The sequence below is a fragment of the Scyliorhinus canicula genome, chromosome 10 (assembly GCF_902713615.1).
Source record: "Scyliorhinus canicula chromosome 10, sScyCan1.1, whole genome shotgun sequence".
In the NCBI taxonomy this organism is placed as follows: domain Eukaryota; kingdom Metazoa; phylum Chordata; class Chondrichthyes; order Carcharhiniformes; family Scyliorhinidae; genus Scyliorhinus; species Scyliorhinus canicula.
This window is the reverse complement of record NC_052155.1, coordinates 68,305,316-68,318,526: the sequence shown is the minus strand read 5'-3', so window position 1 is coordinate 68,318,526 and position 13,211 is coordinate 68,305,316. Positions and strand designations below refer to the sequence as shown.

At 42.7% G+C, this 13,211-nt stretch overlaps 1 protein-coding gene across 6 annotated transcripts in view; it reads left to right on the top strand.

Moving 5' to 3' along the window:
- The window catches only part of LOC119972440 (transcription factor E2F5-like), a 54,018-nt gene that overhangs the window by 33,270 nt on the left and 7,537 nt on the right, over positions 1-13,211 (top strand). For 3 of the 6 annotated variants that reach the window (XM_038809135.1, XM_038809134.1, XM_038809136.1), the window contains 2 exons: positions 3,750-3,794; positions 11,265-12,533. In XM_038809135.1, the coding sequence (XP_038665063.1) occupies positions 3,750-3,794; positions 11,265-11,381 (162 nt within the window). In that variant the 3' untranslated portion in view covers positions 11,382-12,533. Of the gene's footprint in view, positions 1-3,749; positions 3,795-11,000; positions 11,232-11,264; positions 12,534-13,211 lie in introns of those variants that run through there. The other 3 variants (XR_005462047.1, XM_038809138.1, XM_038809137.1) reach the window with 3 other exon arrangements.

The following is a 13,211-nucleotide window of genomic DNA, read 5'->3' as shown; positions in this document are numbered from 1 at the left end:
ATTCAATGAGATCATGGCTGATCTTTTGTGGACTCAGCTCCACTTTTCGGCCCGAACACCATAACCCTTAATCCCTTTATTCTTCAAAAACTATCTATCTTTATCTTAAAAACATTTAATGAAGGAACCTCAACTGCTTCACTGGGCAAGGAATTGCATAGATTCACAACCCTTTGGGTGCAGAAGTTCCTCCTAAGCTCAGTCATAAATCCACTTCCCTTGTCGGGCAATCTAGAATGAAAGGTTATAGTTTTAGGATAAGGGGTAGCAGATTTAAAGCAAAGATGAGGAGAAATTACTTCTCTCAAAGGGTCGTGAATGTGGAATTCACTACTTCAGACTGCAGTGGATGCTGGGACTTTGAGTAAATTTAAGGAGGAGATAGACAAGATTTTAAATTAGTAACAGGTTGAAGGGTTATGGAGAACAGGCAGAAAAGTGTTGAGGCCTAGAGGAGATCAGCCATGATCGAATTGAATGGCGGAGCCGTTTTGAAGGGGCTCCTAGTTCTCACGTTCATCTGTCCATTTTGAGAAACAGAAAAAAAAAAATTTCTGAAGTAGTCTGCTGCCGAAGATATATATATTTTTTTAAATTTTCTGTCCTATCTTGACTGGAACAAGTATGAGTTGTCTCACTACTCTTGCCATTACCGATTAGAGCGAGCACACCAGTCTTCTGCCACTAAAAACGAATCAAGGCTATTTTTCATCTGCATTGTACGTTGTCTTTAGAGATGATGTGGAGATGCCGGCGTTGGACTGGGGTGAGCACAGTAAGAAGTCTTACAACACCAGGTTAAAGTCCAACAGGTTTGTTTCAAACACGAGCTTTCGGAGCACGGCTCCTTCTTCAGGTGAATCACCGGAGCACGGCTCACCTGAAGAAGGAGCCGTGCTCCGAAAGCTCGTGTTTGAAACAAACCTGTTGGACTTTAACCTGGTGTTGTAAGACTTCTTACTGTCTTTAGAGATGGCATTGCCTTTTGAAGGCTTTGGCTAGCCAAGTGTCTTTTCTTTGTGTTCTTTGCCTCTGACGGCTGTCTTGTTTACTTTAGTATGAAAAATTAACTGACTGGGCACGGTTTCAGAGCTGTGGTAGTGCCTTTGGAATGCCAGTATGATAGCTGCGTTCAAGAGATGAGATGATTGTTAAACAAAGCATAAAGTACTGACAAACATTAATAGTTTGGTGATGGTGTTCCTTGACCGTGGTCTTGCTCTCCTCAGAGTAGAGGTCACAAGGCTGAGTGATGTTGTCAAATTTGGTTTGTTAAATTCAGAGTACTTCCTGTAGATAGTACTTTCTGCTGCTACGTTGTGGAGGGATTAATGTTCGATGCAGCAGCCTGTGCAACAGTCAAACAAACTGCGATATCCTGGATGATATTTAACTGACTACACCAATCCCAGCAACTATTCCATTACACTTGTGATTTAAGCCTGTTAAATATTGAGAAAGCTTTGGAGCCAGGATAGGAGTCTTTGGTTGCATTATTGTGTAGCTTACTTGTGTCGTACAATAAATACGTGGAAGTTTTAAATCATTTAAAAAATGAACACAAATGTTGCATTGTACTCAAATCGTGCATTCTGCCCACTTGCCTGCAAATTGCACACATTAATTATTTATTTAGCTACTGTTTACATATTGGCAAAAAAGTGTTAATTCAAAAATTAAGATAACTCAGCAAGTTTGCAGACTATTTTGTCATGCAGGATTTCAATACAATGCAACATTTGTGTTCGTTTTTTTAAATGATTAAAATCTTGTGCAATCCACTGCCTGTAAAGTGTAAATAATTAATCATCTGTTGAACTGTTTTTATAGATTTATTCTATCTTCTGCTGCTTTGAGTTTCAATTTAACCAAGTGCCAGCCCACCTTCACGGGTTTAGGTCAATCCTGCAATCAGTTGCACAGGAATGTAAAAAGTTATTTTGGCACATCTGACTAACTCCTGGAGTTAGATCCACATCTAAAATTCTTCTAAATTTGGTTAACTGAGCATTAGATGTGCTCTCTGCCTATCCAGCCTATGTTGCATTCAATTATATCCAATGGATTGGATGTTTGATCCAAATTACATTATAGATGTTTAATTCTAAATATGTAACCCAATTATGTGTGCCATTTTAACAGCTTGTTAAATTATTCTCCTATTATATGTTACTTATTGGCAAAATGCAAATCAGTTGAATGCATTTGGATGCAAGAACAGTAACAACCATCGACAGCCTGATATATCAACTCAGTAACTTGAAATAATGAGAGTGCCTTTGTCAACTATTGTCTGGACAGAAGTGCACAACTCCCTGCAGACTAAATTTTGACAAGTTATTGCCATGGGAGTGTACCTGTTACACATTGACTAAAGAGGACAAGATGAACAGTAACATGACACTATTGTTCCTGCTACTGCAGAATTTCCTCTGACCCTGATTGCCAACTTTTGAGAGTGAAACCTTTTATAAATATTGTAAATATAAATCTATAACGGCAAGGGTAGTGAGACAACTCCTGTACTGTATTAAAATATTTGCACTTTATGTAATGTCAAATTTAAACTGTTATTGTAATGTACCTTTAAAAATCCTTTTATAAGTAGAATGAGATGAATTTCTAATCGGCGGGTGAGGTGGATGGGCCTGGAATTTCCTGGCATTGGCCAATATGCCATTTTATTGGCACAGTCCTGCCTCCCTCATTTTCCAAGAGGCAGAGTTGGGGACAGAAGGCCGCCCTGTCTGTAAGTGGCGGTTAACCATTTGAGCCAATGAAGGGGCCTATTGACATAACCTGGTAAAACTTGTGGCCTCCAGGTGGCAGATCAGGTGACCAATGCTCAGTTTCACTATTTTTAAAAAATAAATTTAGTGTACCCAATCATTTTTCCAATTAAGGGGCAATTTAGAGTGGCCACTCCACCTAGCTTGCACATTTTTGGGTTGTGGGGGCGAAACCTACGCAAACTCTGGGAGAATGTGCAAACTCCACACGGACAGTGACCCAGAGCCGGGATCGAACCTGGGACCTCAGCGCCGTGAGGCCGTAGTGCTAACCCACTGCGCCACCGTGCTGCCCTTCAGTTTCACTATTAAGGCATCCCCCATACCCACACTGATTTACAAAGAGCCTTAGGCCACCCTTTGGAGTGGTTCCTCCTCCAGGAGAGGAGTCTGGCAGCTGTGACCATTATTAAGTTGCAAACGTTAGTGCTTAGAAGGCAACCCCATTTTCATAGAATCCCTACAGTACAGAAGCAGGCCATTCGGCCCATCGAGTCTGCACCGACCCTTCGAAAGACCGCCCTGCCTAGGCCCAATCCCCCGCCCTATTCCCATAACCCTACCTGAAGGGGCAATTTAGCCTGCACATCTTTGGACTGTGGGAGGAAACATGAGCACCCGGAGAAAACCCACACAGACATAGGGAGAATGTAGAAACTTTACACAGACAGTCACCCATGTCGGAATCGAACCGGGATCCCTAGCGCTGTGAGGCAGCAGTGCTAACCACTGTGTCAATTTTGAAGCTCTCTTTCCGATCCTTCAATGGATGGTTTTTACACTCTCTGGCCGGTAATTGGCCTTTCATTGAAAAACCGGAGGGTGAGTGTCACCACCAGGGCATGGGGGTTTGAGACCAGATATTATCCCAATAATGGATACTTTTGGAGTCCTCTGGCTAGTAGGCATTTGAACCTTTTGTCTTTCTGACTAAATCTGTACACTTTTCTTTAATTTCAGGAACTATTGATGGAGACATTATGGATGAATTTATGTCATCAGATGGTAAGTTGTAACTTATCAATCACTACTGTAAAAAAAATATTTTTTTAAAAGACTATTGTATTTCCCACAAGTGTAACCTTGCTCATTCTCTGATGGACGTTTTGTTTGTGGGAATTTTTCTGTTGGCCAACAAAGTTAAACATTTAAACATAAAACATTGTGTAACTTCTAAGACATTAGATGGAGTTAAATTAATATTACTGTTGATCAAATGCAGTGTTAGCATTCATGTCGGGAGGGCTAGAATACAAGGCCAGGGATGTACTTTTGAGGCTGTATAAGGCTCTGGTCAGACCCATTCGGAGTATTGTGAACAGTTTTGGGCCCCATATCTAAGAAAGGATGTGTTGGCCTTGGAAAGGGTCCAGAGGAGGTTCAGAAGAATGATCCCTGAAATGAAGAGCTTGTCGTATAAGGAGCGGTTGAGGACTCTGGGTCTGTACTCGTTGGAGTTTAGATGGATGAGAAGGAAACGTACAGGATACTGTGAGGCCTGGATAGAGTGGACCTGGAGAGGGCGTTTCCACTGGTAGGAGAAACTAGAACCTGAGGGCACAACCTCAGACTGAAGGGACGATCCTTTAAAACAGAGATGAGGAGGAATTTCTTCAGCCAGAGGGTGATGAATCTGTGGAACACTTCTGCCGCAGAAGGCTGTAGAGGCCAAATCACTGAGTATCTTTAAGTCAGAGATAGCTCGGTTCTTGATTAATAAGGGGATCAGGGGTCATGGGGTGAAGGCAGAAGAATGGCGATGAGAAAAATATCAGCCATAATTGAATGGTGGAGCAGAGTCGATGGGCTAGTGGCCTAATTCTGCTCCTATGTTTTATGGTGTGTAAGGTGTCAATCTTGACAGTGACCTTGACCAGAGAAAACAACATTAAAACCCAGTGAGGAAAAATACTTGAGCACTACATTTTAAAGCAGCTCCAATCTATGCCAGGTTAATGGAAAAGATGAGACGTACGCAGATCAGGAACTTTGCATGTGATGGCTGAATTCCTTTTAAAAAGCAAAAATCAGAGAAAGGAAACATTTTCTTTGCTTTATCCACCTCCACAAAAAAAAATTAAATTATACAGAACTTGAAGATCAAAAATACCTGTTGGAGAAAAAAAATTCCAAAATATGGAGGAATAGTGGGGAATTGGACGAACTGGATTGCGCTTGTAAGAGCCAGCACAGACTTGATGGGTAAAACGGCCTCCTATGCTGTACAACTCCAATTCTATAAACTGGAAAAGAGGGTTATGAGTCCTGTTTGAAACTGCAGAACTAAATTGCAATGTTCACTTGGGTATCTTACGATAAACTGTAATGCTTATTATTGCAGGCATGTGCACTGCTTCAGTCCATCATTTTGCAGTGTGCCTCACCAGGTTTTGGTGATTCCTTGATCCTCTGCTTCATTGAGGAAGAATACTCAAAGCACATTTCAGAAACTTGTGAGCGTGCAGCCCCTTATTTTCATGCTATAAACTTTATCATTTGCATGTGATTTCACAAGACACATTCAATGCCCATGCCATTGCTTGTTGGAAGAACCATATTGTACAGATTCACCACCCTCTGGCTGAAGAAATTCCTCCTCATCTCCATTTAAAGGATTGTCCCTTCAGTCTGAGGTTGCGCCCTCAGGTTCTAGTTTCTCCTACCAGTGGAAACATCCTCTCCATGTCCACTCTAAGCAGGCCTCTCACTATCCAGTAAATTTCCTCCTCATCCTTCTAAACTCCAACGAGTACAGATCCAGAGTCCTCAACTGCTCCTTATACGACAAGCTCTTCATTGCTGTTATCGTGCGGGGCGCAGTGGTTGCTGAGTGAGTGCTTGCTGAGAAGGGGAGTAAATTTTTAATAAACTTACTGTTGGGGGTTTCCAGCTCAATCCGGCGGAGTGAGGACACTACACTTGTACTGTCCCCCACCCTTCCACCTCCTCTAACCTAAGGGGTTGAGTGAATATCAGGTAAGCTCTTTCTTTCTTTCCTTCTTTCTTCCCTTCTTTCCTTCCTTCTTTCCTTCTTTCTTTTTCTTGTTTTATCCACAAGTTATCTGGGGGGATGGCAGGGAAGGCAGTGCAATGTTCCTCCTGCAGAATGTTTGAGGTGAGGGACGCCATCAGTGTCCCTTCTGATTTCACCTGTGGGAAGTGCACCCATCTCCAGCTCCTGAGAAACCGTATTAGGGAGCTGGAGCTGGATGAACCTCGGATCATTCGGGAGGCAGAGGTGGTCATAGATAGTAGCTTCAGGGATGTAGTTACTCCGAAGAATCAAGATAGATGGGTGATGGTGAGAGGGGCTGGGAGGAAGCAGTCAGTGCAGTGATCCTCTGTGGTCATTTCTCTCAGTAACAAGTGTACCGCTTTGGATACTGTTGAGGGGGATGACCTACCAGGGGTAAGCCACGGTGAACGGATCTCCAGCACTGAGTCCGTCCCTGTGGCTCAGAAGGGAAGGAGGGAGAGCAGTAGTTATTGGGGACTTGATAGTTAGAGGGACAGATAAACAGTTCTGTGGCAATGAAAGAGACTCTTGGATGGTACGTTGCCTCCCGGGTGCCAGGGTCCGTGACGTCTCAGACCGTGTTTTCAGAATCCTTAAGGGGGAGGGGGAACAGTCACAAGTCGTGGTACACATCGGTACCAACGACATAGGTAAGAGAAAGGACAGGGATTTAAAACAGGAATTTAGGGAGCTAGGGTAGAAGCTGAGAGCGAGGACAAACCATGTTGTCATCTCTAGTTTGTTGCCGGTGCCATGTGCTAGCGAGTTGAGGAACAGGGAGAGAGTACAGATAAACACATGGCTGCAGGGATGGTGTAGGAGGGAGGGTTTCAGTTACGTGGATAATTGGAGCACATTCTGGGGAAGGTGGGACCTGTACAGACAGGACGGTTTGCATCTGAACCAGAGGGGCACCAATATCCTGGGAGGGAAATTTGCTACGGCTGTTCGGGGGGGTTTAAACTAATTTGTCAGGGGGATGGGAAAACGAGCTGTAGTCCCAAAGCCAGTGTTGAGAGTAGTGAGGTACTGAGGAGGGTATCAAGGTCGCAGGAGTGTACCGGCAGACAGGAAGGTGGGTTGAAGTGTGTCTACTTCGATGCAAGGAGCATCCAGAATAAGGTAGGTGAACTTGGAGCGTGGATTGGTACTTGGGACTATGATGTGGGCATTACGGAGACATGGCTAGAACAGGGACAGGAATGGTTGTTGGAAGTTCCGGGATATAGATGTTTCAGTAAGAGTAGGAAAGGTGGTAAAAGAGGTGGAGGAGTAGCATTGTTAATCAAGGATAGTTTAACAGCTGCGGAAAAGCAGTTCGAAGGGGATCTGCCTACTGAGGTAATGTGGACCGAAGTTAGAAATAGGAAAGGAGCGGTCACATTGTTAGGAGTTTTCTATAGGCCCCCAAATAGTAATAGAGATGTGGAGGAAGAAATTGCAAAACAGATTATGGATAGGTGTGGAGGTCTCAGGGTAGTTGTCATGGGTGACTTTAACTTTCCAAATATTGATTGGAACCTCTATAGGTCGAACAGTTCGAATGGGGCAGTTTTTGTACAGTGTGTGCAGGAGGGTTTCCTGACACAATATGTGGATAGGCCGACAAGAGGTGGGGCCACATTGGATTTGGTACTGGGTAATGAACCGGGCCAAGCATTAGATTTGTTTGTGGGAGAGCACTTTGGAGAAAGTGACCACAATTCGGTGTCTTTCACTAATGCAATGGAGAGGGGTAGGGCCATATGGCAGGGCAAGATTTATAATTGGGGGAGGGGTAATAATGATGCGATTAGGCAAGAATTAGGGAGCATAAGATGGGAACAGAAACTGTCAGGGAAAGGCACAAATGAAAAGTGGAGCTTGTTCAAAGAACAAATACTGCATGTCCTTGATAGGTATGTCCCTGTCAAGCAGGGAGGAAATTGCCATGTGAGGGAACCATGGTTCACAAAAGAGGTTGAATGTCTTGTCAAGAGGAGAAAGGAAGCGTATATAAGGATGAGAAAACAAGGTTCAGTTGGGACGCTTGAGGGTCACAAGGTAGCATGGAATGAGCTTAAAAAAGGAGCTTAGGAGAGCTAGGAAGGGGCATGAGAAGTCCTTGACGGGTCGGATCAAGGAAAACCCCAAGGCTTTTTACTCTTATGTGAGAAATAAAAGAATGACCAGGGTGAGGTTCGGGCCGGTCAAGGACAGTAGTGGGAACCTGTGCATTGAGTTAGAAGAGATAGGAGAGACATTGAATGAATACTTTTCTTCAGTGTTCACCAAGGAGAGGGGCCATGTTTTTGAGATGTGAGTGTGATACAGGCGGGTAGGCTGGAGGAGGTAGATGTTCTGAGGAATGATGTATTAGCAATTTTGAAAAACCTTAGGGTCGACAAGTCCCATGGGCCAGATGGGATATATCCTAGGATTCTTTGGGAGGCAAGGGATGAGATTGCAGAGCCTTTGGCTTTGATCTTTGGGTCATCACTGTCCACGGGGATAGTGCAAGAGGACTGGAGAGTAATTATAGGCTGGTTAGTCTTACTTTGGTGGTCGGTAAATTAATGGAAAAAGTCCTGAAGGATAGGATTTATGACCATTTGGAAAGATGCAGCTTAATCCGGGATAGTCAACGTGGATTCGTGAGGGGTAAGTCTTGCCTAACAAAATTGATTGAATTATTTGAGGAGGTAACTAAGTGTGTAGATGAAGGTAGAGCAGTTGATGTTGTATACATGGATTTTAGTAAGGAGTTTGATAAGGTTCCCCATGACCGGCTCATGAAGAAAGTAAGGTGTGGGATAGAGGAATCAGTGCTGGGTGCTCTGCTATTTGTGATTTTTATCAGTGACTTGGAGGAGGGGGCTGAAGGGTGGGTCAGTAAATTTGCTGATGACACCAAGATTGGTGGAGTAGTGGATGAGGTGGAGGGCTGTTGTAGGCTGCAAAGAGACAGATCGGATGCCGAGCTGGGCCGAAAAATGGGAGATGGAATTTAACCCTGTTAAGTGCGAGGTGATTCATTTTGGTCGGAAAACTTTGAATGCGGATTACAGGGTCAATGGCAGGGTTCTGAGGAATGGGGAGGAACAGAGAGATCTTGGGGTTCATGTCCACAGATCTCTGAAGGTTGCCACTCAAGTGGATAGAGCCGTGAAGAAGGCTTATAGTGTGTTAGCGTTTATTAACAGGGGGCTTGAGTTTAAGAGCCGTGGGGTTATGCTGCAACTGTACATGACCCTGGTGAGACCACATTTGAAGTATTGTGTGCAGTTCTGGTCACCTCACTGTAGGAAGGATTGGAAAGGGTGCAAAGGAGATTTACCAGGATGCTGCCTGGTTTGGAGGATAAGTCTTATGAGGAAAGGTTGAGGGAGCTAGGGCCTTTCTCTTTGGACCGGAGGAGGATGAGAGGCGACAATAGAGGTGTATAAGATGATGAGCGGGATAGATAGAGTGGACGTTCAGAGACTATTTCCTCAGGTGGATGTAGCTGTTACAAGGGGATATAACTATAAGGTTCAGGGTGGGAGATATAGGAGGGATATCCGAGGTAGGTTCTTTACTCAGAGAATGGTTAGGGTGTGGAATGGACTGCCTGCTATGGTAGTGGAGTCGGACACTTTAGGGACTTTCAAGCGGTTATTGGAAAGGCACATGGAGCACACCAGAACGACAGGGAGTGGGATAGCTTGACCTTGGTTTCAGACAAGGCTCGGCACAATATCGAGGGCCGATGGGCCTGTTCTGTGCTGTACTGTTCTAGGTTCTATCAATTAGCCTCTATTTGCTGTATGCAGCCCACAAAATGACCATAGTGAACTGTCTGCTTAGATTGTGATTGACATCCCAGTGTAGATTTTACATTGTGCATAGTATTTGCGCCATGAAAATAGATTATTTATTCCAACAGATCCATATTGGTGTTTAGGCTCCAGATGGACCTCCTCCTGTTCTACTTCCTTTAAATTCTTCAACATACCCTCCTCTTGTTTTCTTCCTTGTGTGTTTAATCTAGATTTCCCTTAAAGTCATTCCTGTTATCATCTCAACCATTCCTTGTGATAGCAAGTACTATATTCTAACCATTTCTGGATAAATACATTTTCCCTGAATTCCTTATTGAATTTGAGTGTCTATAGCCCCTAGTCCAAGTCTCACCACCAAGCATTTTCTCCACATCTACGAATGTTCCATCTAATTTCTGTTTTGCACAACCAGCTTGTTACTGTGAAGTTCCTTTAAGATTAATGCAGTCCCATCGGTGCGCTCATTTTAAAAGGAGCGTTATCTTTGCACAGCTTGTTCTCTACACAGTCCTGTACCCATACAGCTTAGAGGGAACATTGATATCCACCCTACCAAATTCTTTCCTGATCTTAAGGACCTCGGTCATGTCATTCTTCAGCTTATTTTAAATGGTGGGGTTACATTTTCCACCCTCTGCCATTTCCTTGTTCTGCATTATTGTCCTGTTTTGGACTACAAGGGACCTACATTTGTCTTTTTAAAAATAAATTTAGAGTACCCAATTCTTTTTTCCAATTAAAGGGCAATATAGCATGGCCAATCCACCTACCCTGCACACCTTTTGGGTTGTGGGGGTGCGACCCACGCAGACACAGGGAGAAAGTGCAAACTCCACACAGTGAACCGTGGCTGTGATCAAACCAGGGTCCTCGGCACCGTGAGGTAGCAGTGCTAACCACTGCGTCACCATGCTGTCCTTAACGTACATTTGTCTTCACTAATCTTTTTCTTTTTACATACTTACAGAAGCTTTTACAGTCTGCTTTTACGTTCTTTGTAAGTTTACTCTCGCACTCTATTTTCCTTCTCTTGAACAATTTCTTCGTTCTCCTTTGCAGAATTCTAAACTGCACCCAGTCCTCGCCTTGCTACTTTTTCTAGCAACATTATAACTCCTCTTTGCATCCAATACTATCCTTAATTTATTTTTGTTAGTCATGGTTGAACTGTTTTCCTATTATGTTTTTGTGCCAGCAAGGAATGTGTAACTTGCAATTCATTCCCCAAATATTAGGCATTCCTATCCACCGCCATGTCTTTTAATGAAGTACCTCAATCTGTTGTAGCCAATTCACCCTTCATAGCTTCCTTTGTTTAGATTTAGGACCCGAGTTTTGAATTGGACTATTTCACTTTCCATCCTAATGAAGAATTCTATCATGTTATGGTCACAGGTTCAGCTGTGACGGTCCTTCAATTGTGCAACCTGCTGATACTCATTAAGGCACACACACATGAATAATAGCCATTTGGGCAAACTCTGGTATGCAATCTGCAACAGAGTGTACCCCAGTGAGGAGCAATCAGTTGTCTTCAAGAAAAGGGAGAAAATCGGTGACAAAGGAAAAAAAGAGTCACTGTTTATAACAGGTAACTGAAGTTTTGTTTTCACTTTAGTTATTAATTTTCCCCTTTAATGTGCTCTGTTTATCCTACAGCATTTCCCCTCCTTCGACTTTCTCCTCCGCCAGTTGATGAATACAATTTCAATCTGGATGAAAATGAAGGTGTCTGTGATCTTTTTGATGTACAGATTTTTGAGTTGCCGGTTTTAACTAGTGTGACCACCATCCCGAGATACTGAATCTACCTCTGGATCACCAGTTCAGCCTTCATAAACTACTTTGTTTCTACTTGTGAAGTTCACTACAGCATTATGGTCAAGACAAAAGTTTTAAGGTTTTTGAACTTGTGTCCTTTACACGTTTAAGTCCTACACGGACATTTTTTTATCGAATGGTTCAGTTTGTTTCGTAGCACTGCCATGTAGCACACAATAGAATCATTTATTCTTCTAATTGAATGTCATACTGCCATGAATAATTTCATTAATGTCGCAACAAAAATATTCACTTCACTAATGACTTTTCTACTGCCTTTTTTAGTAGGGTAGCAGAGAAATTTGATTATTTTTATATACTGCACACTTTTTTAAGTGCCTTTCAGTTCTCGCACTTTAGGAGAGATCTTTACCTTGTAATGTACAGGAAAACCTGTCTCAGTTTAGAACTGAACTGAAGTAGTCTCCTAATGTGCAGTTAATTGACCACAAGATGTTTGTTTTTAGGCCAACTTCACTGTAATTCTGCTATTTCTGCACACTTATAGATTGAAGGGAAGGTGGTTTGTGTGTGGAGGAAGGGCATCTAAAAGTAGAATGTGGCCAAAGACCAACTTTCATCCAGCTGTAAAGTATTTTTTATATAACTCTTCCATGGGATGTGGGCATCAGCGACCAGGCAGGCATTTGTTGCCCATCACTAATCTAGTGTATACTAAAAGCTGCTGGTGAGTAAGCTGCCGATGTGACTAATCACCGTGCAAATTACAACAAATATACCAGAAATGGATTGTTGAACTTTTTGATAGCTTATTGGTTATTATGCAAACAACTTCAAATATGCCCTGCCTTCTATAACTGTTCAGTGTTCAAATGGATAATTCAGTTGGTCCAAATGTTTTGCATGGACCAGACTACCTTGTACATCTCATGAAATGTTTACAGTATGTATTTTGTTTAAGAGGATAAAATTGTCCCTTGGCATACCTCTAGTGTAGAATTGCAAGAAAGTTCTTGTACTATTCAGTTTTTAAATTGACCAAAGCTGTTTTTTTCTTTTTTTTAAAAAAAAAGCACAAAAGATGAATGTGTCATGTCTCTGCTGTTGCATTCTTTTCTTCAAAGTAAAATAGAGGTTACCAATTTATCTGGTTTGTCATTATGCTGTGCGTACAGCAATGGATGCAGATTATGGAATTTCAGTCTTCAGGTTGTAGCAGTACTTTGCTGGTTCTGAAAAGAATCCAGATCATTTATCACAGTTCAATACAATTTTGCCTCCATGTGTAATTTTACTTTTAATGCCTTGAAAATTCATACACTAATTCATTTAAGACAATGGGTAGATTACCAGCCATCCTCCTCTGCCAAAACCTTGTTAATCTATTCTAACCAAAAGCAACTGCAGGTGCAGTCCACGGTAACTTCCTCTCTAAAGTGTTCCTTGCCTCTGTAGAAAGATATTTTCTTCTTTCGCCTCGCCAACGTAGAATGCCAATTAGCTACACTGTATGAATTCCCAGAGCTCCACCACTGAGCAACATGGATGCTGCCATTAACAAAGCAAAATACTATGGATGCTGAAAATCTGACTCAAAATTTCAACAGTTCAAGCTGCACGAATGGAGAGAGAAAAAGAGTTAACCTTTCAGGCCAATGCTTTTCATTTGATCTGAAAGGTTCCTCTTTTGCCAGAGATGGGTCATAAGAACATAGTAAGAACTAGGAGCAGAAGTAGGCCATCTGGCCCCTGGAGCCTGCTCCGCCATTCAATGAGATCATGGCTGATCTTTTTGTGGATTCAGCTCCACTTACCCGCCTGCTC